At 43.3% G+C, this 26,607-nt stretch overlaps 1 protein-coding gene across 1 annotated transcript in view; it reads left to right on the top strand.

Moving 5' to 3' along the window:
• Nucleotides 1-14,742, top strand: part of LOC111218826 (rho GTPase-activating protein 20-like) — a 33,452-nt gene extending 18,710 nt beyond the window's left edge. Inside the window, exons 10-15 of the mRNA XM_022741301.1 lie at nt 1,016-1,206; nt 1,884-2,048; nt 3,052-3,161; nt 3,687-3,876; nt 9,814-9,928; nt 11,507-14,742. Of these exons, the coding sequence (XP_022597022.1) occupies nt 1,016-1,206; nt 1,884-2,048; nt 3,052-3,161; nt 3,687-3,876; nt 9,814-9,928; nt 11,507-13,209 (2,474 nt within the window). The 3' untranslated portion in view covers nt 13,210-14,742. The remainder of the gene's footprint in view (nt 1-1,015; nt 1,207-1,883; nt 2,049-3,051; nt 3,162-3,686; nt 3,877-9,813; nt 9,929-11,506) is intronic.
• Nucleotides 14,743-26,607: the final 11,865 nt, after the last annotated feature.

Raw genomic sequence — 26,607 nt, 5'->3', positions numbered from 1 at the left:
GCACACCAGTAATTCTGTTACCGCTGAACTTTGTTCCAGAGTGTATTAGGGCATGACGCCACGGCAGATTGTTAAATAATGGATTCTGTGTGAGGCATGCCACATATTTTTTTGGGCCCTGTTTGGTGCTGCTGGGTCCTCCACCCACTGAAAGAATCCTCCGTTTGTTGGGAGAGAGTATCTAAGGGTGGGACCCTTAGATACAAATCACAGTCGCTTAATAACATCAATGTTATCATTTCACGAATGTTTGCAAATCAACGTTGCTAGAATTTGTTGGGTTTAAGTCATTTTTTTAAAACATTAAATACTTAATGTACATTCTCATTAACATGTCTGCAGAACGTCACTGCAGAAACACACTGAGCTGTTGTCAGAGAGAACACGTAGACACAGAGAAGACTCACCTGCAGACGAACACACAAACACAAACACAACACAGGTAGACATTGTGACCTGGCACCACTGAGCCCTCAACAAGGAACACACAGTCATAAGCCGTAAGACACACACAGAGGGCTCCATAGATGTCATTTCACACACACACACACGCACCGGCGCGCACAGAGACACACTTCAAATTAAATGGTTCTCTGGAGCGTGAGGGCAGGTCTACATATGTTTCTCTCAAACACTGAATCAATGGTTCTTTCTTCTTCTGCCTTTTCTGGTGTCTTTCTCTGTTTCACACTGTCCATCTTTGTCTCTATGTCTCACCCACACCTTCATCACTTTTTTTTCAGGATGTAATTATGTTTCTGAAATTTAGCAGATCAGTTCGCCGTATATATGAGTTTCATTTCTTTGCATTATGCTGTGTTCATGTGCATGACTTCGAGGCTGGCTCCTTAACAAATCAGGTGCTAAGAAAATTAAAGCCATTATAACAAAAAAACAAACATTACATAAAGAATGTCACAGTTTTGCAGTGAGGTGGTGACTCATTAAGCACTGCTGGATATTGCGCGCAATCTGAAGCCACAGCTCACCTCTTCCTCTTCCGTCTTACCCGCAGAACCTGGTCAGCAGAAGTCTTTTAAGAGGAAGAGGTCTCTGATCAACTGGCCTTTCTGGAGAGGCTCCAGCACACAGCTGGACGGCCTGCCCCTGTCCCCGACCTCGCTCTCTCCCACTCAGGGACGGCTGTTCGGACGACCCCTGAGCTCCATCTGCTCTCCCGACCACGGCCTGCCCAAGCCTGTCATGGTGAGCCAAGTGGAGGGTCATGTACGCCAGCAGGAGGGGTCAGGACCCTGTCTGGAGGGGGTCACGGGATGATTTGGGGCTCGACAGTGTATGGTAGCTGCGGAGGGGGAAGAGGAAGTCGGTTCATTTCTAGATGTTTTGGAGCTTTTGTTTGATATACTGCAGCTCTATCGCTGCGTACTGCTACTATAAGATCACTGCATTATGAATTAATTAATGACACTCGCCACCTGCTCATGTTTAGACTGTTGTGTATGGCTCACATAAATGGGTCAGGTTAAAGACAGAAGTAGTTGCTGGAATTACCAGAGAAGTGAAACCCCATCTGTTGCATAAGCAATTCAGACTCTACACTCGGAAAAAAAATGTTTCCTCTCCGATGATATGGTGCTGCAGAGAACCATTTTAAAAAGGCCAAACTGGATCTCCGTCGAGTTCTTCTTCTTCTTTGTAAATAACGAAAACCCATTTGAGGCTGCAGGAAATAAGTCAGACAGATTCATCACATTTGTCCTGGAGAAATTCTGATTTTAGGAAACGATGAACCCGCAATAAACCAAGCAAACAGGGAATGAGCAGATCAATTTACTTAATTGCTGCTCCTTTCAGAATATTGATGAAAAGTTAGTATGAAGAGATTTTATGTGTGTAATCTTTCTTTTCCTTGTTCCCTCCAGGACATGTTGGTGTTCCTGTACCTGGAGGGGCCCTACACCAGGGGCGTCTTCAGGCGGTCAGCCGGGGCCAAAGCCTGCCGGGAGCTGCGGGACAGACTGGACAGTGGGACTGAGGACCCAGACATCTCGCACCAGTCCGTGTTCATCATTGCTGCTGTCCTCAAGGTAACACACACACACACACACACACACAACCACACACAGCTCTGCCCTGTCTCACTCGTTTGAAACCAGACAACAGAAAGCAGGATCGACTGATGTGCGTCCAAAGTCACATAAGTCCAGACAGGATAATCTGTCTCTGCACAGCCAGGCAGGCTGCCAGTCACACACACAAGGTGCAGCATTGTTCCACATCCAGGCCAAACAGTCGCTGCAGCAGCGGGCATCCAGGGAGCAGCTGAGGTGGTTTGGGTGTTTGGGGGGGGGGGGGTTTACAAAGCTGATTCATCTTGCTTCTTTGACTTTGCTGTGCTTTACCTGTGTTCTGCACAGTGGGCAAGGATAGTCCACCACCTGGGACAAAAACGATGTTATTGTTAATCAGTTAGTCCACTGACTGAAAATTAATTGATGCCTGATCCTATTAATAACTTAAGTGCTTTAAGTAATATGGATGCTTTCATATTACACTAATGTTACTGAAGGGATCCTTTCATATACAGTACTATGAAAGAGTTTCCATTCAGGAAGAACCGTAGTTAGTGTCTTTGCTCTTACTTCCTCGTTGTCTCATTCTATGCTTTTGATAGTGTGGTATTTTACTTTTTGACCTTATTATCTTGATGATGCCTTTTCTGTGAATTCCTCAAGGTGTTTCATGAACGTTCTGTGGCACGCTGACTCAATTGTTTATTGATTTTTAATATAATATCGTTTTTCATTTTTACTAAAGTGAAAATACAAAACGCTGCTTCAAATGCAACTTTACTTTTTGAATTATTTTGAATTATATTTGCCTTTTTTTAGACTAAATGATAAACTCAGGTCTTGATTACTGAGCTCGAGCTTTTTCAAGAGAAGGCCAGAGAACAAAAAAGATTATAAATGATAAGTCAATCAGCTAAATGAAAGTGTTACCAATACAAAATCATTATTTGATAAAGTAAATAGCTGTAAGACATTTTAATTAATGAATCATTTTTCATGATATCATTTTTGCTTACAGGACTTCCTGCGAAATATCCCGGGCAGCATGTTGTGTGTGGATCTGTACGACCAGTGGATGGATGTGATGGAGGGGGAGGGAGGGGAGGAGAGGACGCAAGCTGTCCAGAGGTAGGAACTCTCTCTTCAAATCCTAAAAATAAAAAATTATTTTAATGCCAAAATCCTGCTGTTAACGTAACAGCTGTCTCTCTCTCACAAGGACAAACACACACACACACACACACACACACACACACACAAGTCACACAGGCTTTCATTCTGCAGACGAATTAAAGGAAAGACCTGAATAAATGACTGTTCTGGAGGCGTGCGGTGGCCCGACACCTTACTGTGGCACTTTGTTGGTTTTTCCTTTAATTGCACCCTGTTTATGTCTAGAGAGGGGAAGACGGAGGGAGAGGGCGGCATTGCTCCAGATCCAAATACAACAAACTGAATTCCTTTTGCTTAAGAAAATAAAAAACAACTAATGTGAAAGCAACAATGAAAATGTTAGTGGAAAAATCCCTGTGGAGCCTGAGATCAGCAAACATCATGGCAACACACACACTGTGAGAACAAGAACTTAGAACAAGATGTTGTTTTTTTTATGATTGCTGTAGTCATTAACCATCGTTTCCTTCACTCTCTCAGGTTGCTGCACCTCCTGCCAAGCGAGAACCTGCTTCTCCTGCGACATGTGATCGCCATACTGCACTGTATCCAAGGCAACGCCCACGACAACCAGATGAACGCCTTCAACCTGTCTGTCTGCATCGCTCCCAGCATGCTCTGGGCCCCAGCGCCGAGCACTCCCGAGATGGAGGGGGAGGGCACCAAGAAGGTGAGGAAGAACACACATACACGCACAATATGGAGTGTTTTGGGTAACGGAGCTAATATCAATCTCAGATCTGGAAGATTGTTAAATTCAGTGGAATATTAAATATACTCTATTATATATATGTATATATATATATTTACATATACATACTCGGGCGAGAAACAGTCCTGCACCTGACCCCTTCTAAAACCACAAATTTTTTATTTCACACTTTTGATTTTGTGCAGATTAAACAAACAGGATATAAGTTGAAAATCAGTGATCTTTAGAGATGCCGGCAGACAGATTCATTTACCTTCAGACAGAGCCAGGCTAGCTGCGCTAAGCTAACCGACTGCTGGCTCCAGCTTTGTGTTGAATGTACACACATGAGAGTGGTATCAATCTTCTCATCCAGCACCTGGCAAGAAGGCAAATAACTGTATTTTGTAAAATTGTCAAACTCAGCAACACTGAGCTGCTATAGGTGTGTGTGTGTTTGGGAAGTTGGCTGCGACTGTGCACACTCTGAGGAATTTAACATTTCAGTGGAATAATAGAAAGCAAAACTGCTTCAGCATGAGTGTGTGCTTCATATATATATTTATATATATATTATATATATATATATATATATATATGAAGCACATGTGATCAGACACACAGACGAGAGTTTGGAACATGTAAGAAACTGTGGTTTTTCCTGACACACACACACACACACACACACACACACACACACACACACACGAACATACCGTATGCAGCACATATATGTTCACATGCACACACTATCTCTGTCAGCCCGAAAGCCATTTGTCAGCAGACTGAAGGTTTCCCTGCGGATGGGAGCGTTGACCTCGAAGCGGGAGCTGACCCACTAACACACAGCTGTAACACACACACTTAACCAGTCCAACACACACACACACACACACACACACACACACACACACGCTCAGTCACGTTTACCTGTCATCACGGACAATCGCTCATGAGCTAAAATCACAACATTCTTACTCTGTGTTGAGCTTGAGATCTCAGAGCTTAGAGCAAGACGAAACAGGAAAGCTTCACACTTTCATGCCGACTTACTCTTAAGCACACAGGAAGATATATGTATCTCTTTTACTACTTAGAGACTTATGTTACCATTAAAGGGTTAGTTCTCCGAAAGTTACAAAAACAAACATGTATCTCTAGTTGTATCTACCCAACAGATAGTTCTGGGTTTATTCACATAAATGTGAGGTGTCCTGATATTTGATCGTAACAAAGCAAATCAGAAATGAGTACAACTGCAGTTAATAGTCGTTGTTAGTCGTAGTTTGTAGTGATCTCCTTGTGAATCATTTCTGCCACTAAAGTGTATTTTTGGGGATTTAAAGTTGACCCAGCGGTGAAGCAACACTGCTCGCTCTCTCCCCCTCATATGTTGGTCAGCCAGGCTAACCTGAAGTGACTTGATCCCACAGCAGCAGTAGCTGCAGCAGCCAGAGCCCACAGAGGAAGCCCACCCTCGCCCACCCTCGCCCACCGTGTCGTCACTGAGACATTAAGCATACAAAGCTTTTGGATTTGTGGTCTGTTACAGATACACACAATCTCTGTGGGTGGCTGGTTTGCTTATCTTCTCAAGTGTGTGTGTGTGTGTGTGTGTGTGTGTGTGTTCTCCCAACTTCAAAGGGCTGTTTGAGGGTTAAGACTTGGTTTTAGGGTTAGGCATTTAGTTGTGATGGTTAAGGTTAGAGTAAAGGTCTAGGGAACACATTATATCAATGAGTGTCCTCACAAATACAGAAGTACAAGTGTGCGTGTGCGTGTGTGTGTGTGTGTGTGTGTGTGTGTGTCCTTGGGGTGGCTGAGGTTCATTGAGAAAACATGCAAAGAATTTCCTACAGAATCCTGAGGCCAAGTGTGTGCGTTTAACTGTAGCAGAAAATTGTGTTGCTGAAGCACCTCTCTCTCTCTCTCTCTCTCTCTTCTACACACACACACACACACACACACACTCTTGTCAGTACAAGCTCCCTCAACACCCGCAAATACCTAAATATCTCTTTCACAAACACTCCCCTGATAACACTTTCCCTCTCGCACACTGCTTGTTTGTGTGTGCGGCCTGAGCACAGGCAGCCCCTTTTTTCTGGGAAAAAAACTTTTAAAAAAATAACAAAGTGAGATTTCGACATTTCCACCTCCCCCCTCTCTTTGCGGTTGGAACCAGGGGCCAAATTAAACTAGCGTGGGCCCCTGGCCGTGTAATGGCTGGTTTCCAACCTTGTATGGAGACACGTGAACGCTCAGTTTTAGCCAGTTCAGTTTAATCTCTGTGTCCCTCCTACTTTCATGCAGCATATAATTTAAATGTTTTTGGCTGAACGTTGCTGTTTAGGAGCTTCTGAGGTAAAAACAGCTTTAGTTTGAGTATCACTTAAGATGGAGACAGAGATAAATCATTCAAAAGGAAGATGTTTTTCTTCTGAGCTTGGTCTTGAAATATGTGGACCAAAATTTTACTTTTCTCCTGCTTTATTTTTCCTTTTTAACTTACTTTTTCTACATAACAGTCACAGACAGTATCCAGCGGAGGAAGAAACAGAAAAGTGACACACAGGCAGATAAATAGACTCTTCCTTGCAGGCTGCTGGATGAGTGTGTTGACTGATGACCTCAGAAATACTCAGAAATGACCCACTAACACACAGCTGTGACATCTGTGAATGCACACACACACACACACACACACACACACACACACACACACGCGCCCATGCACATGTGCAGATTGTGTATATGCTCCATATATCCTGCAGTGATGTTGTGTAGTGTGGCAGTCCATTCTCAACCTGCGCTCACGCTACAGACAGATATTTTGTGAATGATCTACAGCAGCCAGTTGAGTTTTTTTCCTGTGTTTCTGAATGGTTGAGAGAGAGTTTAAGATAACACATCACAGAGTTAAAGGAAAAGAAACAGCTCTGAATAGGCTGCTGATGGATGGATGGACGGGTGAAAGTCTTCTGCGTGCCCACAGGCTTTTTTTTCTAACAGTGCTCTGCATCACGTAGCAGCCCTCTCTGCCTGACAGTGAGGAATGCTGAATGAGCGATTGAAGGAGAGCAGGAAGGCCAAATTAAAGAGAGAGTGGCAGGTAAGAAGAGAGTGAATCAAGGGAGGGAAGTAGAGAGGGAAACTGAAGAGAGACAAGGAGAGGGGGGGTATGAAAGTGGTGAAAACAATAGAATTAAAAAGGAAAGGAAGAACACTAGTATTTTGACGAGTTGTGCAACATGTCGTCTTTCCTTTAATTATTTTGACGAGACATTTCAATGAAATAACACAGGCTCAGTGGTTGTGGAGAATGTGCAGGTTACAGGTCTACATAGGGATTTTCAGAAAAAATTGTTATTATTTTTGCATGTTTTTACATTAGCTGCTGTTTTTAGCCCCATTGAAGCAGATTTAGAAACATGACGCTTAAATAAAGTATAATCAACACAACAGGAAGTAACGCTACGTTTTTATAGTCCTCTTACTTTCTTTGATTGTTTGACCATACATCTCCATTGGACGTGTCACAGCTCACATGCAGTGGTTGAGGAGGGACATGCAGTTACTATCACTCTTTAACTCAGACATGTTAGCCCAGCTAAGCTAACTTCCTCTGCAGTCATGGAGTCTGTCCTCAACAAGAACACTGGTGAAGTGTTGGTTCAAGAGTATTTTAACAGTTATGTGATTCAGTTTGTGGTTTGGACCTGCTTCACATGGACATGTAGAAATTAAATTGAAGTAAAAAACAATAGTTTAATGTAACTTAGACTAGTCTAAATTAACCCTTCACTTTCCAACCAAATTAACCCCAGTTTCCAGTGAGACGTGAAAACGTTTGACGTGTAAATAATTAATAGATTGATTAGGTTATCTGCACCACTGATTGCCCACTGTTTGACTGGTAAAGACATACTTACCAGTTACCAGTTAAAATCGCCTGTCAGGTGATGTGCTGTTCTTCAGGAATGTCACTGTGCTTTGATAGCAGACAGATGTCACAGAATAGCAACAACATCTGAAGGGGAAGTTATCTTGCCTCTAATCAGAAACTGTCTCACTCTGTTGAAGATGATTGGTAGATGATGAAGCGGCTCTGGGGAATCTATCTACCTGTGGACGTTAGCGTTGTCAGCCACGTGGCAGGCAGTGAGGAACAGACAGACGAGACATCAGTGCATTCATATTTGTTGTGTAACTGAATGGTAACTGCCACTGCAGTTTATGGAAAACAGAGCTGAGAATTACCCATAATCCAACAAAAATGTGGCCTCAGGGCTTTCATACAGCAGTCATTAGTACGTGTGCTCTCTGAAGAGAAATAAGCAGTGTACGTGCAGAGGAGATAAAAACCAGGAGGAACATGGTGCATTTGCTGTCTGGTAACAAGTGTAAGGGATTAACTGTGCCCGGTTGTTAGAGTAAAATTACTGTGGCCCCCATTAAGTTACATAACTCTGAAAATACCACTCATCTCCCATCATCTGCCAGGTACACTGAGAACAAATGGACCATCAATGGTAGTTTTAGTACACGGCTAAAAAGACTTATCAAGAAACAGGTTGGTTTTTATTGGAAATAGAATGATCTCACCACAGTGTCAGATTTTTCTTGCTTTAAGGGAAGTGAGACTTTTATTTCTTTATAATATGCAAAATGACGTAACAGTGTAGCCTGGTTGTGCACAATGTTTATCCCTTACTCCTCTTCTGAGCACTGATCTGTTACATGCATGTGGACACCGTACACACATGTGAACACACAACATCTGGCCCGCAAAACAGACAAACAAAGGGAGGGCCTGTGTTGCCCGTAGTGTCACAGAGTCAGAACGACAACAGGAAAAAGAAGTAATGTATAAACACAACGGGCAGGTTTTAGTGGAAACTTTCCACAAACCGGGGAGGGTATGACGCCGACTGTTTGTGTCACAGGACGTCATGTGTTTGGTAAATTTTGTCTGCTTAGTGTAAGAGGCGGCGGTTTCAGCCAAATACAGTGATTTGTTTGAGGACAGATTCCAGCTGAGCTGATAATACCTATAAAGCACAGACACTGTCGGCATGTTTCAAAACTGAGCCGGTCGCTGTGTTGACTCTTCGTTTTGGAAGCTGCTGCAAAAAGGCGTGCCGCTGTGATGTGGGGTGTTTGCTCCTAAATGTGATGATGAATACAGTAATATGAATTATCTTAAAGTTGTGCTTTGAGAAAAGTTACTGTCCAAAACTCCCACACTTGGATTCATCTGTCGTTTCCCAGCTGCGGTCATTCAACAAGCATTTGAGCGAGCGCTAATCAAAGCCAATACGTGACGTCATATATTATTATCAGGACATTATCCAGGACTGGAAAAGAAGGAGTTTGATGTTTTCTTGGTGGGTGTGGAATGCAAATACTTGTGTAGGGGTTGGAAGGTCGACATCAGTGCAAACAAATGAACGCAAACTTTTCTCAGAATGATAACATTGGACACAAAAACACAACTTTTGGAAGTGATATCACAAACTATTCAGGTCATAATGTCATAAAAATGAAGGAGGCAGGAGCTACAGCACAAGCAGCTGCAGTTTCAGAACGCCATCACAACCAATGCAATCAATGTTAAAACGTTCACTAGGGGCTGTGAATGTATTGATTTCCAGTATGTGTGTGTGTGTCTGTGTGTGCATGTTCCAGATTTGTGAGTTTAATTTGTGCTGACATAGACATTTGGAAACCGCATGTTTGCTGAATTACCGCTGAACTTTGGCTGCTTCCCCCGAGGACCCGCTTCAACAAACGAAGCTCTGCGTAAACAGAATCACACTTTCATCCAACTGTACGACAATGAAAATGAATTGTCAGCAGCAAAAAAGCGAAGTCAAGAGAGTTCACGCTATAACCAGGTGGTGCTTCTCCCTGCAGGTGTGTGAGCTGGTCCGCTTCCTCATAGAGAACTGCAGCGGCGTCCTGGGAGAAGACGTCACCACGCTGTTCAGGAGCTTCAGCCAGAAGAGCAGCAGCAGTGACCACGGATCAGGTAACTGAGAACCGGCAGAGCAGAGGAGAATAGAGAGGAGAGGGGAGAGAATCAACTGAAGTATGAATCATGTGGCATAAATAAGTAAGAAAATGAACAGAATGCGGACAGAGGCAGAGTTTGATAGAGTTGTCCTGGAGCTGGAGGCCAAGTCTGTGGATTTGGCTTTTACTCAGAGTTCCCAGTTCTGTTCTTTCAGTAAACCACTGAAATGACATGCACGGACTCTGTCACATCATTTATATCGGCTCGTAATCCCAACAATGACATTTCTAATTCAGCTCTGTTATATAAACTTGTGGAGATGAAGGGTTGCGAAGGGCTGAGTCAGTAACATGACGGGAATACTGTGTCCAAAAAAGCAGCAAAGACTCTTTCCAAAATATTTCTTACCTGATTAATCACATGATTTTTTTCTTCTTTTTTTTTTTAAATCAAACTGACAATTTAATGCAGAGGTTTGAATTATAAGTCTTTTAAGTTGGAAATGTTTGATTGTACATAAAACAGAACAATTGAACAATGTTTAAAATGCAGTTCTTAATCAAATTGTTTTCTTTCGGTTTTCAGTCATAAGAAATGCAATGAAAGAGCACAGCTAAGTCTGTAAAGCAAAGATGTGCCCACAGAATATCTTCTTGTAGCTCTCACAGTAATTATGAAGGTCACAGTAAAGGTCAAAGTCTTATTTAAAGTGTGTGTGGGTGAAGAACAGATCCTTGATTTGTGTTTCTGAAAGTTTACCGACAATGCTTCAGTGTGTTGCACCCAAAAAAATGTCTTACAAGGTGGTTTGAGATTGACTAGCTCAGCGTGCGTGTGTGTGTGTGTGTGTGTGTGTGTGTGTGTGTGTGTGTGTGTGTGTGTGTGTGTGTGTGTGTGTGTGTGTGTGTGTGTGTGTGTGTGTGTGTGTATGTGTGTGTGTGTGTGTGTGCGCTACTGAATGGCCGAGGCTCTTTCAGGCCTGTTGATTGGGGTCAGCAGATCGACCTGCTGTAATTTCAGTGATTGCCGGGGTCACAGATGCTGATTAACACGGCATTGAATCTCCTCATTCATAAATACCGCCAACTTTCTTCTCCTTCCTCGCTCTATAAATAACCACCGAGGTCAGGGAGCACACAGCGGGACGCCGCTTTGTCCTCTGTTCTCTTCGTCTCCAGCGGTGAACTGTGACTTTGTTCACTCAGATCAGGGGTCAAGATTTGATCCTAGTTTCTGTCAGACTGCGCTCACTTTTTCAGCTTTGTGGATGAAGTTTCTACCAGTGCAGAGATGTAGCTGCATTTTGCTGTAGGTTGCTGTGTTGATAAATTAAGTTTGTGTGAAGTGTTACACTTGGACTGCTAGTTTTGGTAGCTAGTGGGTGGAAAGACACTTAATAATTAATTTATTAATTTGATTTATAATTGAAGGGCTGCTTTACCATTACATATTACATATAAAACTGGGAAGGAAAGTCTTTTTATGTTTTGTTTGCTAAATTATTGTGTTTATTTTTGTATTATATTATCTTGATTAACACTTTAATCTAAATCAAGTAATAAAATTCTTTTCCTCCTCTTTCTTTTATTGCAGATGTGTCGTCCTTCCAGATGAACGACTCGTCCTATGACAGCCTGGAGAATGAGCTCAACGATGACCCTGAGTCTCCCTACCAGGAGCAGCTGCCGCTTCGTGACAAGGACAAGCCTGACAGCCGCAGCCGTGACTCTGTCATAACCCTCAGCGACTGCGACCCTGATCCCGACCCCGAGACCGACCTCCAGCTTCAACTCCCCCCGCTGGCCAGACCCAGGAGGTTCAGCCCTGCGGTTCGACAGCCTCGCACCCGCCAGGCCAACGGCCCGTCGCAGGGTCCCAGGAGGCTGAGGAGGAGTTCAGAGCCCGCCTTGGCCCTGGCAAGCACGCCGCCTTCAGGCACAGTGACGGTTCATGCCGATAACCATCGGCTGCCTGTACGGAAGGCCAGCTATGATGCTGCCATGGAAGGGGAGGGGGAGGAGGACGAGGTGTTTCTGGAGCAGGGGCTGAACGGGCTGCAGCTGAAGGAGGAGGGAGAGGATGGGTGCGAGAAGGGAGGAGTCAAAGTCCAGAACGGTGGGTGGAGGAAGGTGAAGCACACTCCTCCGCCTCCGTTGCGACTGGATGCCAGCTGTTCCAGTCTGTCGTCACCGGCAACCTCACCCACGGGCTCCTCCCTCAGTTCTTTAGACTCCGCCTTCTCACAGTATTCTACTGACTATGCCACCAATGGGGTGATTCCATTGGCTGAACCTACTTCTCTCTCCCCTAACTTTCCTGGGCGACCCCAGGTGTCACCCAGAGGCTCCCCCCCTCAGAAGGAAGCAACGCCTCATTTTCCACAGCCCACCCAGCCTCCGCGGACCAGCTATACCACCTCCCACCCCCATGGCCTCCATCCTAACATGTGGCTGAAGAAGGACCGCCGCCTGTCTCTAAAGCAGGCTGATAATGGACACGCAGAAGAGGACTCACCTGTGGTAAACGGGAAAACCAACCCAAGCAGTAACGGCTGCTCTGTCGGCGCCCCCGAGGCCGTGGTAATGAATCAAAACTGCCAGCGGAGATCCAGCAGCCCTCCGTCCTACCAGCAGGCTCTGCTGCAGCTGCAGCGCAGCCGCTCCCCTTTCTACAAGGGGACAGAGAAACCCCTGACGGTCAGAGAGCTGAGGCAGCTCCACGACCTGACCTGTACCCACAAACCCCCAGCCTGCCCTAACAACCCAAAACCACCCGCAGGAAGTGATGTGACACACAGGCTGGCTGGACATGAGTGTGTGCAGCCCCCACAGGGTGTTTTCTATGGACAGAGCGCCACCACTCTGGTCCTGCAGAGGCAAAAGTCTCACTCTCTGACTCCGGCCATGGAGTTACACAGAGGGAGAAGGACTCTTCCCCTCCCTCGCAGAGCATCTGAACCTACCAAGGTCAATGCGAACTCTAACCCCACCTCCAGCCTCACCCTGAACAGACTTCGTATTTCAAAGGGTCAGACCCAAGACGGCGGCCTGAGAGTGTCAGACGTGGAGCCCAACCACGCTGAACCACGCTTCTGCCTGTCTCCCTCCGCCACCCGTGCTGTGAGGGACTACTTTTCCTCGCAGGATCAGGAGGATGCAGACGCTTGCTTGCGGAGGAGTCAGGAGGTGGCACTAGCTATTGTGCAGGGGAAGAGGGAGTGGCAGAGCAGGCGGTGCAGCGACCCACGAGTGGACGACTTCGAACAGCTTTTTTTTGCAGAGGAGTCGTACGTGTAAATAAGAACATGGTACAGGCAAACTGTGTATGAAAGACTGATGTGATGTGATGTGACCTGATGTGTTCACTTGTAAACAGCTGTTGTCATTATTGATGTGATTATATTCCTCCATGTACACCTCTTTCCTTCTGGCAGCAGCAGTTAGCCCAATACAAAAAGGTGTTGCAGTTTACTGTAACGGTACATCTGATTGCTGCTCTCTGCTGCAGTAATGACAACAATATGGTCTGACTGATGATGGTCTTGACTTAATGCAAATACTATGGACATGCTATCAGCGCTATCCATAACACCTGTGATGTTTGCTGCGGTGCCAGAGGAGGAGAGGACAGATGCCCCCACTGTACAGACTATTTTAATGGCAGTTGTACCTTTTGCAATTGCATCTGTTAAGTGAACTATTACTCTTAAGTGAAGTGTTTATACATCTGAATCAGTGAATCAGTAGGGTCGGTATTTATTCATATGAGCCGAGTTTCCAGACACACAGCACACAGCGTTGTCCTCTGGAGCTCTGGTTTATATCTCTGTGACCTGGGAGGGAGGGGAGCAAGGGAGGAAGACTTAAAAACTGTCGATGTGTGCATGCGTGTGTGTACGTGCATGTGTGTGTGTGTGTATGTGTGTGTGTGTGAAATAAAGTCAAGAGTGCTGCTGAATATGATGTGATCATTGACAGCCTGTCCTGAGCGGGAATGTTGGAAAACTTGTGCCACTGAGGGAGAAAACGGCGTTATTCTTGCTTTTATAGCACTTCATTATCCTCGCCATGAAACCCTTTCAGGCTCACGAGAATGTCAAGGACACAGCCTGTTGTGTGAGGGTGTGTGAGGGTGTGTGAGGGTGTGTGAGTGTGTGTGTGTGTGTGTGTGTGTGTGTGTGTTGAGTTGAATGCACCATTGAAAAACAGTTTCTCTAGCTGTTGTACGTTTGTCCATAATAATATGATATATTTGTTCCAGTGCTCATGTCATTGCAGTGCTGATTTCTTAGGTGACACAACGATAAATGACCTTATTTCACTGTGCATTCATGTACTGCAAAGTATGTAAATACATACCTGTAGATAATATATTCTTAGCACAATGTGAGAGCAGTTTTCATGAGTATTATCACAGTGTTATTATGAATTTAACTTTTCCACAGGATCACACACTGGAATAAGGCCATTGTCACGTTAGGTGTTGCCATTTTAAATGGTCTCAAAATGTACTTTATCCTGTATTATTAATATTATAAGTCTTATCTCCATTACAGTGAATTGTGTTCAACGTGTATAGCTCTGCATATTTATGATACAGAAATATATAAATATATATAAATATATTATCTTGTTCCTTTGGTATGTTGTGTTGTGTGAGAAAAATCATGTGTATTTTTGTACATGCCAATTCTGCTGCTGCTGCTGTCTCTATAGAAAGTATATTTGCTACAAAATGCACTTGTATTTGTATATTGTGTACATCTGATGTCCAATGCTCACGAGAACAAAATGTTATTGATTTTAATAAATGTTGCTCTTGTGAAATTACTTTGCAGATCAACTGTGGATTTGTTCTTAAGTGTATCTACTGGATATGTTTTGTTGTCTCTGGACTATATCTGCAGATACAGGGGGGAGATTAACAGTATGCTTTAGTTTATGCAGAGACACTTATGTTAAGGAATTTAACATTTATAGCAAAGACTCTGGTGTTCAAGGAAGTTCTTAAAGTATCCAAGCATCAACAAAAGATCAGTGACAAAAAAAACTAAAATAAACACACACATGAACAAGTGTTACTGACGTCATCAGTACTTAAATCTTTAACACTGAAGGAGGAGGTGGGGCAGAAAACACTGCTGTCATATCAGCAGACTAATATTAATATTTCTTCATATATCTGTATGAATATGACTGGATGTTACTAATGAGCTGGTAGCCAAGCAGCTGATGAAGGAGCTACTGATGGTGAAGCATGAATGCAAGTGTGGCTGAGAAAAATATTTTAACGTGAAAAGTTATTAATCGCAAAAATAAAAACTAATGCAAACACTCGAAATAAAATAGTTTTTTCTGTGACTATAGATCAGAAAGACAAGAACATTTATGGATCATGGAAGGTACCGTTGGAAACTGCATTTGGTAAACATGAGAAAATCCATCATGCTTTTTATTAAATGTATACTGTAACCACCTGTGGGGAATCATCAGGAGTCAGGACCTTCTAGTGTTTGTACTGTTACATTTAATCTATTTCATTTACTAATTATTCTCTTCTAATTCTAATTATGCCATTATTGCAGATCAACTTCTGTTAGGGCATGTATATGTGCGCATACGAAGTCAGGAAATCTTCCGTAATTGTGTCATCACTGCTGCTTATTCTTGCTCTGATTTTCTGCGTGATAAAACATTTTAAACTGACCGCAGTCACCTGGATTTTAAAGTGTGTTAACTACGCATCTGTATGCTAATAAGGCTGCGCGGACTCCGTGACGGGATTGGTCAGAGCAGAGAGGAGGCGTGTCCAACTCCACGGCCGCCTTCTCCTATTGGTGGGGCAATGATCCAGTCGGTCCGTGCAGGAAGTAAAATTCTTCCACAGTTTTTCACTGTGTTTTCAATGACCACTGAAATTATTATAGAGTCTTGCAATTCATGTACGTAGCTATTCATCAACTTATTAATTTCATTAAGGTTACTTAATCTGTTACTTTGGGCATTTTTTAAAAATGTTTTATTTAAATAATAACGTATACTGTTGGACGTGGGGTCACATGACCGCTGGACCGAGGAGCAGCGGGACAACAGGTGTGCTAACTGGGCAGCTCACACAGGTGCCGTGATTGTTCTTTGATCTGTGACCTGAGCTCATTCTCTCTTTGCCCTTCAGTTCAGCTGCTTCCTGAGTGCGTTGAGTGAGTTCACTTCAATATATTTTCGTATATATGTTGTTAAGTAGTACATATCCTTGGTTTGTTCTCACATATATATTTAAAATGAGAAAGTGATCCTAATTTGAGCGGGGGGGGGGGCTAGCCGCCTCCCCCAGTAGCTAGCTAGCTGGCTGGGCGCATGGCCCACAGTGTGCAAGCTAGCCGCCTCTCCCGGCATTAGCATTAGTGCCGTTTCACCGGTTTGCCTTCACCATAAGCATGACTTCATGACATACGTTACTTGTCTGGCTGTTCCAACATTGGCTGCAGTGAGTGGCATTTAAAAAACCTTTTTAAATCTACTAGAATTTAAAATACATGTCTTTGTTTGAACAATGTTTGGCTGCAAGTGCTAGAGAGGCTTGCTTGGATTGCACAATCATCATTGAGGTTCATGAAATAATTTTTGTAGGAACTTTTGAAGGAACAATGTGGGGGGCCCCCACCTCTTGCAGTTTATGAGGCATCACAGGAAGGTTTGTTTTAAGCCCCTTGACTTGTGAGTGTGAACCAGATATGGATATTTACTGCAAGGAAACTTTGAGAGTGAAATTTACTAACATGAGAACCAACTGTGGCTTTGTAATTGCTTCTCTAACCTTAATTTATAAGCTTTTCAACAAGAAACAGAACATCAGCCATCAGGGTTGACTCATATATTTACAAAAGGCATTCTGAGATGTCAAAACCAACAGAAATATAGTTTGACTCATCAAAAGCCTTCAGATTTATACAATAGTGTATCTTGCTCTCCTCATATTTTCAACCAGTACATGACACAAAGATATACATGTTATTTACTGGTGTGGCTCCACTGTTCTGATTTTCTCTCAGCGGTTCAGGTGATGTAATCCAGCTACAGGTTTGTTGCGTAATGGGAGTGTCTCAGGAAAAAGAAAAAAAACCCTATAAACTCACAGTTGACAACTTTCTTTACAAGACTATATATTTATGGTGTTTCTGCTTCATCAGATGGATTCAGTGTGGAGTGACAGGAAGGGGGTGTGTGTGTGTCAGAGCAGCTGCAGGCAGGAACTTTATTTTCCTTTCTTTTCCCATATGTTTTTAAAGAGTTGTTAAAAAAAAAAAAATAACAAAAAAAAAACTGGTGATTTTAGTCTGGCATTTGTAAGATAAGTCACAGACACTGCAATACTTCCTGTCCCCCTCAAGGTGCAATGACCTGTAACTGGCCAAGCAATATTTCACTAGAGAAGAGTGTGAGGTAGCAAACTGGAGCCGAAAATCTGATGTCATGTATCACCTTTCTACAGACTAGAATAATAAATCTGCTGTCATTTCCTGTTTCAAAATAAAATAAAATCTTGCTCCTAGCATCAGGAAAATGTTAGGTTTAGAAAAGGGAGGTTTTAGTGAACACTGAAGCGGCATTAGATGAAACGGTGTCACCTCACTAGTGGCGAGACTTTTCATGGACTTTGGATGTAAAATTGACGATTTAAAATGCATCAGTGTGGAGATGAGTCACACAGACGGTGACCTCGTTTCAGGATATAAACCCTTAAAACTTTACACCCTGGTGGCCTGTAATAACTTTAATGAGGTTGCCATTGTACAAGTCTTTCTTTTCTTTACATTCTGATGTAGATTTACTACCAATGTCAGTAACTGTTTGACTGTATAATGTGTGTTTATGATTAGAAAACATGAACATTCGATATGTAATCTGATAGTTGAGTAGTTTGCACCTTCTTCCTTGTTCAAATGCTGGAGGCCCATTGATTGATTGCTTTGCCAGGTGCGGCGCTAATTACCTTAAAGTGGGGCGATCTGTGCTAGCCCCTTTTAACAATTGCTTTAATACAAACATGAATACAATTGTAATGGTTGCAGTAGTGTAGATTTTTTTAATGGCCCTGACAGTTTTCTTTAAAGACGGCTGACATAGAAATAGCACAAAGGAATGTCAAGGAAATGATCAACTAAGTAAAAGGCACATAGTACACGTTGCAGCACTGTCACCATAAGAGAGAAATAAGCAACCAGAACAACCATCCAACCCCTTCGCTAACAGTCACAACAGGTCACAGACCTCATTACAGCCCATTTAAAGGCCTGTAACTTATGGGTTTAAGAACCTCATAGACCTTTGTAATGCCGCCACTAACCACGAGGAGTGAGGTGTTTCAGACAGAAACAACTGGAACTTACTATGTAGGTCTGGTAAGACAGTCTGAGCTTTCTGTGTAGTTGTAACTTGATACAAGTGACAAACATCTGATTTAACTTATTTTGGAGAAAGGATGTGAAATATCTTGGATCACCTTTCGTTTTCTGTAATAAATCACTTCTTGATTAGTGGAAATGACAGACTGTGAGGATTTACAGACTAAATGCAACCCAGCCCGATCATTTTTTATTTATTTTTTTGCTTCAGAAATAAGTTTGTCAGCTTCTTTTTTTTTTTTTTGGCTGAAATAACTGCTGTATTACGTAGGTATCCTCAGCTGTAGGACCAGAGTGGTGGACTTAGCCAAGGTCCAAAATGTGTCTAGATATGTGAGAGTCTAACCTTTAGGTCACCTGCAACAAACCATTAAAAAAAAAAAAAACATTTTCATGTACTGATATATGCGCCTCAGGTCTAACAAACTGTGTGTGGCTGAAGAAAAAGAAAAGCCAGCAGACATGTTGGAGTTCATGGCATGTAACAACCAGCTATAAAACAGGATTGATGTTGCTGCCATCGGATGACAACAGGAATCCTCTGAGAGGAACAAACTGAACCAGAAATGTCGAGACGTCTTCTGAACCGTTTCTCTGCTGGCAGTCTGTAACGTTTAGAGGTGAATCTCTCTGCGTACTCCGTGACCTGGAGGATATTGTACGCAGGGGAGGGGAACAGTAGCTGCTGGTATTTATAGCTCAACATACCTGGCGGGTGTTTTTACCTGGAAAGGTTACAATGTACGAGAACACTGGCAGAAGTAGGGCGTGTTAGCTTTCTTGGTCACGTGCTCACTATGGATTGATGGCTCAGCATCTGAGGGCAGGTGCACAGCCGAAATCTCGTTAAGGTACATGATTCTGACTTAACCTGCTCCATAACATTTTTTTTAATTACTGGAACATAACAGACGTGCCTGACGACATAGTGAGCTTCTTATTTCAGAGAGGAGATTAGTAGTTAATTTAATCTTTAATTTAAGCTTTAATCAGTGAAGCAGATGATGGGAAGACATCATTTTCATCCTAGGAAAATGCAGGTTGAATGGTGGGTCCAGGTGGGCGGGGCTTAGGGCATGTCTGAAAGCGGGGACTGCTTTGTTGTGACATCACTAAGTTACAGAAGTCCTGACGGCTCGTTTTAAGGCTCAGTGTCTGAATACAGGCTGTGTGCATTTCTCTGTGGACTGAGCGCTTTGATACTTTCACAGTATTAATATAGAACCTATACCTGATCTATAATCAAACATCACATGGAAATCTACCTTTATACAATATGGGAACTTTGAAAATAATGTAGAATCTTCATATATATGGTCATTTACATTTAATGGACATTGTTCAGCACCATCCGTCATTGGGATTGTGGTGGTATAGGTTAACATTATATACATGAAGATTTAACCACCAACCAACAAATATAATTTCTTAGCCAAGATAAAGGTGAAGATTACTTCAGAATAACACTACAAAAAGTGAATTCGAAATCACGGCTTCTCCAGACTCCATTATTCTGGAGAGGCCGATCAGTGTCTGATTCTCTCGACTTCACACTGACCCTCAGAGAGAACCGCTGTGGGATCTCACACAGCTGCATCAGCCCTGGTTCCTGCTCTGCTTCCCATTCTGTGCTGGTTCCAGCAGAAAGCACAGTGAATCACACTGGGGCAGGGAGGGGGTGGTGGTGTTCAGTTCCCTCTGAGGCAACTCCAACCAAAGACAACTGCACTGTGCATGAGTACCATGTGCTTTTGATAAACTGCGAGATACAAACATTCCTCTGTTTCTTATTATGTGCTGGGTTTGTAGAGTAGGTCAGCAGCTGAACCTTCAGCCTCACTCACGGTGCAGCTCCAGCAGTACTGTGTCAGCCCACTCTGTGCTCTTATCTACTTCTGCACCACACCTGTATGTTTTCAGTATCGGACTGTTACTGCTTGTGTTTCCTGAAGTTGGCTCTAAAAGGTTTGTAGAGGACAGCAGTTACAGTCGGCATCGATTCATAATTCAATTCAGGAATCCAAAACAAAGAAAGACAGACTCTTCCTGAACCACTGCTGCAGCCACTAACCCACTTCTTGGGTCTGTTGCTCGTACTGGTTTGCCTTGCTGCCTTGCTGGGCCTCTCTGTTTGAGGCACATTTTCCCCATGTCTGCATGAGTCTTCTGTGTTGATTAACGGATGGATGAATGTTGAGCCCAGAGGTGGCTGGAGTGTTTCTTTATGTTTGTTTTCCTGTTCTTCTGCCTGAAGGCGTGTTGCCGGCTGTACAGGTGCACTCTCAAGCCCCCAACTGTCCTCCTGGCAACAGGAACGTTTGCTTTTGTTTTTCAGAGGGATGATAAGGGGAGCTTGGCTTCTCGGTGAGATTCCTCAGCCAGCTTTCTGTGCAATGAGATCACGTCTGATATGATCAATGCCGCTCACGAATTTCAGTCAAAACAGCTATTACTCGTGTTTTCCTCCCTACGCTTGTACTGTTGACCCACTCCGAAAAAGCATGTAACTCCCTGCTAAGGAACCTTGTTGATTATCCCAAATATTGTTTTTCTGACACACTTCTTCTGCAGCTCTGGTGCAACAGTTGTGTTGCAGTGAAAAGCAGGCATGAGTAAACTCTCCCTTGGAGCCCCACGGGACCCTGCATCTGATGTGGATTAAGTTAACATGCAAAATATTGTATCACATAGTAATGGCACTAACAGAGGAAGATCTCTGTGCCAGCTTGCATCCAATTTTACAGTCCTGTCTTGTAATGGAAGTAGCTGCTGTAAAAGAACCCAGCGTGTTATAGCATTGTTTCTTCCAAGCTGAAACCCACAAAATATAATTGCGCAGTAGTTTACGGGAGGAGCCGAGCAGAGCCGGCTGAAGAAAAACATGTCTGCTTTTTGTTTGACATTTTTACATGTAAATACCACAAATTGCAGCTCAGAAGAATTTAAGACCTCCAACAAAGTTCAGTTACATAACCACGACGCGGACGGCTGAAGGAAACGAGACGTGGCGAGATAAAAAAACACCTGTTAGGAAAACAAATGAAGAAGAGTGTCCTGAAAATCTGTGTTCCCGTCCATGTGTGTGTGTCCATGTATGCACATTTGTGTGTCTGTGTGTGCACTCCATGTTCCCTCCATTGCTCGCTCACATGGAATGCAAAAAGGTGACGTCAATGCACGCCCTCTATAAGATGACCTGTTTCAATGTGACTGCTGATTATCAAAGTCAACTGATGATGATTAGCCGACACTTCTCATGACTTCATTTCTCTGCAGGAACTAATGTAACATTTCATTAAGAGCGAGTCCAGAAAACCAGAGGCAACGGCAATTAATTCACAATCAACTAAGACAAGCAATTAAAATTCTCCAAAACGGTGGCAGAGTAAATACTGCACACAAGCAAAGTGTACACTACAAATAAAGCCCTCTTCCTGCCCTCTTCACCCTTGTTCCTGCATGTTGCCCTCAGAGTTGAACTGTGCTTAAACTACACACACACACTCACACTCACACATGCACACACACAGACACGCTGCTGTGAGGCACCTTGGATAAAAGCTTCCAACATAAGATGTTAGTCTGTGGCTAAAAATGACCCTGCAGACTTTCCCTCTCATCTACAAAGGCAGGAATCCAATAGGGATTCCTGCCTCCAGTTCCCTTTTGAACACTTCTTCCCCGTCCTCTCTGTACCGATGATACGCACACTTGTCAGCCGCACAGATGATGACTCTCAAACAATGAAGCACACATGTAATAGATCTCTGCCTTTTTTTAAAACAGGTCATCGAATCGTTGCATTAACAGGTAAATGTGCAGACATGCACACGCAAGGACACACCCACAGTCACACGTCGGTCTCTCATCTGCAGCGCGGGGAAACCTCAGAGTGGCTCCCCTGCTGTTTTCCACATGCCGGTGTGTGTCCTTTTTTTTTATTTATTTATTTTTATAGCTGCGTCCCTTTCATGTGTGCACCAGTGAAGGTGGGCGGGAGGGCACGAGTCTGACCTTCGCTAACATTAAAAGAAGGGGGATTAGGCCAAACTTTCATCTACTGCTTTGTCATCACCACCGACACTCCCGTCCGTGTTCCCCGTGAACAAAAAATGCCTGAAAGCTTTGACTTTTTTTTTTCCTACAGTAAGAGGGAAACCTCAGAATTTGTCCAAGCGAGTTCCTTCATGAGGGATCTTGAATCTTGAGGATCCTCTTTGGCAGGTTTAGATGTGGAGCGCGGTGCGTACCTGGAGAGTAAGGGGAGCACAGTGAAGTCAGGAGTTCATCAACCACACACAAACACGTGGATGTGATGTCCTGCATTCATATCAGCCGAGACAGTAACACTTCATGATGAGATTTATCAGAACACCTTATTTAACCTTACTTAATGCCCCTGTGAATTATGATCTGAATATATTTATTTTCCCTGAAAACACAGATGTGGAAACCCAGGGGAGAGTCACTGCGAGTCGAAAACAATACAAGGGGCTGCGTTGGCAGGAGTGTGTTGTTTAAGGAATCGAACCATGATCCAGTTTGTTTGATAGTTGTGACTCAGACGGGATTATCAGATGCTGAAACACTGCAGAGTGGTTTTTAATACAATCTTATTATTGTGGGATGATTTTTCTCATTAGTTTGTCATTGTGAAGACTGTGAGGTAAATACTGGAAATGCAGCATCTTGCCCGATGACATTTCTGTGTGTGTTGTGTTCTGGCAAAACTGAAGCTGGGTTTAAGTTTATCTGTGAAACTAAAATAAAATTAATGGATTTTTAATAGTGCATCAGCTTGTTTTTAGTGCAGTTTTATTTTGAAATTGTCTTTTAAATGTAGTCCCATGTCAGGTGTCCTTGAGACGGATATTTAAACGGCTCTCCACAGCTCCCGGTTCGTTGCCCTGCACATCACCTCTGACTTTTTCCTCGCCTTTTGGAGAATGTGAAAGTTTCCTTGCGTAGATCAATAACGAATTAGATTTAGGATGCACTTTGTTGATGCCTGCAGCAGACCGTGGAACATGGAGGGAAGACATGAGTGGGCAGGAAATGGCAGGTGAGGCGGGGGGGCGCTACCGTGACCTATGAGTAAAACTGAAGACATCAAGAACCACTGACACCCCCCCCAACCCAACATCAAGGCTTCAGAGGTTCCCCCGCTGTCAACACTGGCACTCCATGTCCCTCTCTGATGGTTGACACGTATGTGAGTCATGGTTGGTGGCAGGTCGACGTCGATCATGTTGAAGGAATAAAGCTTTCTATTAATAGACGGCGGCTGCTGTTCGGCTGTCTTGTTGTTTTAATCCTGTGGCCATTTTCATCATTATGCAACAGACAGTGGACAGTTTCTTTCTTTTTAACAAATGGACCTTTTTATTTTGTGCTTTACAGTGTAAACGTTCCAATTTCTATGTACACCATGAGTTTGGACTGTCAGTGTTTTCAGTACTTTCATGTGTCTGCATGTGTGTGTGTGTTTGTCTGCGAGCAACATCTGTAGAGGGTGGCAGCGACAAAGCAAAATTTATGCTTAAATTCTTTTATTTTGGAAATTTCAAAAACAAAAGAGAAGGATAACAGAGAGAGAGAGAGAGAGACGGTCACTGCCCTGTTCAGTTAGTGTGTAATTTACACCACAAAAACCATCCGTCTCACTTATTACCTCTTATTACCAACTAAACCTTTGATGTGACACAGGCATGTACACACACACACACACACACACACACACACACACACACACACACACACACACACACACACACACACACGGTGTTATATAATGCAGCACTTTAACCCCAATGACCCAAACTCAACCCATTTCACAGTGGAACCAATGAACACATGACGTCAGCACTAGAGAGTTTGCATTAGCAGCAAATTAAAACGTGCGGGTCAGAAAACAGGGAGACGTCTTACTACTGAACCATGTAATATGATAATTTAATGTAATTTTAAAAGGAAAGTTAGGAGTAAAGGCATGTCTGTGATATAAGCGTGTTTATGATAAAAGCGTCTTTCTGCACTTGAGGTTGATCAAGAATGTGAGAATTTAAGTGTGTGTGTGATTCAACAGCATCACCTCAGAGAACTTTGCAGGTGTGTGAAGTATAGTTGAAACTGTGTGTGTGTGTGTGTTTTCTTTCTCATTAACTGGTCACGGATGGCCATTATATTCATGACCTCTGACCTCCTTACATAAGCTTCCTTGTTTACTACACTCAGGCCTTCTTACAGTTCCCCAGCATGGGTGTCCAAACTTTTGATATGGCCAAAATATAAGTGTGTGTTTTGCAGTGCTGGCCAAGAAGTGACTTGGAGCTGGCTCTCAGGTGATGTAACACATCCTCTGCAGCTCTTGTGCAACAGTGGCTCGGTGCAGCTAATTGAGTTTGAGAATGTACATCACCTATGAGGTGTGGGTACTGAGCAGGAGGATGGGAGTTCTGACTCAACAGTACAAGACCCTGACAAAGATGCGTCTCGGATGCATTAGATCAAGCTCGAGGGGTTTTTATTTCCCATCTGCCACGGGAACATGTCGGGCTAAACAACATGGTTACTCTCCGTTTCTGACTCCTCAGTAATCCAATAAAGAGTGCTTTGGATACAGTATAAATGCCACGTTACGTAATTAGTGATGTAACCCACTGGACTGCTCCAGTTCAGTCGAACATTATTTTCATAAATGAAGAAGTGTGCGCTGTACACACCTCCGCCAAGTCCTTAAGGTTCCCCATATGACTGTTAAAGTCAACATTGTGGATGACATAATAGTTATGTAACACAAGCCAGAGTTAGACTTGATTGTAGCACAGGGAGGGGGGGGGGGCAGTGATGATGACCAATATCTGGAGCTTTGTCAGGACTGTGATGCACGACACATTTTGTGTAATGTATAAGTGAGTAAGGAATGCTAACATGCATACATTCGTTTCAATGGAGGCTTCTCAGCCAGTGCGTACATTGACGCAGCCCATTCATTTCAGTGGAGCTGATACTTAGAGATTAAAGGAGTCTCACTGTGTCTCAGGGCGTCATGTGACCTGCGGTTCAGGCTGTGGCCGCTGCGCTAAAAAAAACTTCACAACCAAGTGCTGTTTTTGGGAGCTTGGTCAATCCGCAGTTGGTTGATATTATACTGTAAATTTACTTTTATTTATTTCAGAGTTAGAAATGTTAGAAAGTCACAGTTGTGTCATGATATGTTTTTCTGAATCTTCCAAACTATCTTTCTTCAGGAGGGAGCAACTACAGTCGTAGTTTACAGAGAAACTGGAACATCTGGTACAAATACAGTGGGAAATAGTTTCCATAAGCCATATGAATAATTTTCAGTTGTCCTTCTGTTAGACTGTAAACTCCTGCTGTGTTCTCTACAGCAGAATAAAGCAGCAGCAGCTAGGTGGGGGGGCATGGGTAAAGTAAATCATGAGGTAGCTTCTTCACTGTAACAGCTGTACGACAGACCCCAGACAACAAACGTCACACCTCCAACATTAATCTTATCCAACACAATTGTTCAATGTAAAAACCAAGTTTTCACCTGGGGTAGAGTAAAAGATGTGTGTGTGTGTGTGTGTGTGTGTATATATATATATGTATATACACACAGTATATAATGGATGAAATAGATAAATACACTTCAGTGAAAAAGAAAGCATTTAAAGAATTTTGTTTTCAAAATATCAGCAACAATCACTGTTATGTGACAGAATGAACTTATCTGTTAATTCTGTTTTTACCCTTTTATGACCTTAATATATTTCAGCAAACATCATCAGACAATGACTTCAGCAGCTGCCACAGCGAGGGAAACAACTTACAGTTTTCATCAGCTCCATAAATCCCTCAGAGGGATTTGATTTACAAAGACCCTTAAATCAGATTAATATAATCATTGTAAGTGGCTCTAAGAGGCTTTGGTCCAGTGGCGTTTATATCTGACTAACTGAACAATAAGAGAAGGAAAACTAATATCCGGGCACGTCTCCATCACTGACGGGAGTATAATCTACCATGCTGACCCACTTTCTGCATTTCTATTGGCTCACAGCCCAGCAGTTGTCTGGGGAGGCAGAGTTCACCAGCTGTCATTCACCAGCCTATTTGCAGGGATGCAATTCAGATTATCAACTGGCTTATCCCCCTGTGTGTGTGTGTGTGTGTGCGTGTGTATGTATGTGTGTGTGTTGGTGCAGGTCCATAGGCCAGGTCCAGCGAGTCCAGCCCATTAACTGCGTCCTATCTGGCTGCACACATCCTGTTTCATTGTGAGAGT

Source organism: Seriola dumerili, unplaced genomic scaffold (genome assembly GCF_002260705.1).
Source record: "Seriola dumerili isolate Sdu_G_001 unplaced genomic scaffold, Sdu_1.0 BDQW01000052.1, whole genome shotgun sequence".
In the NCBI taxonomy this organism is placed as follows: Eukaryota; Metazoa; Chordata; class Actinopteri; order Carangiformes; family Carangidae; genus Seriola; species Seriola dumerili.
The sequence above is the reverse complement of the archived record's forward strand: the minus strand, read 5'-3'. Positions and strand labels throughout refer to the sequence as shown.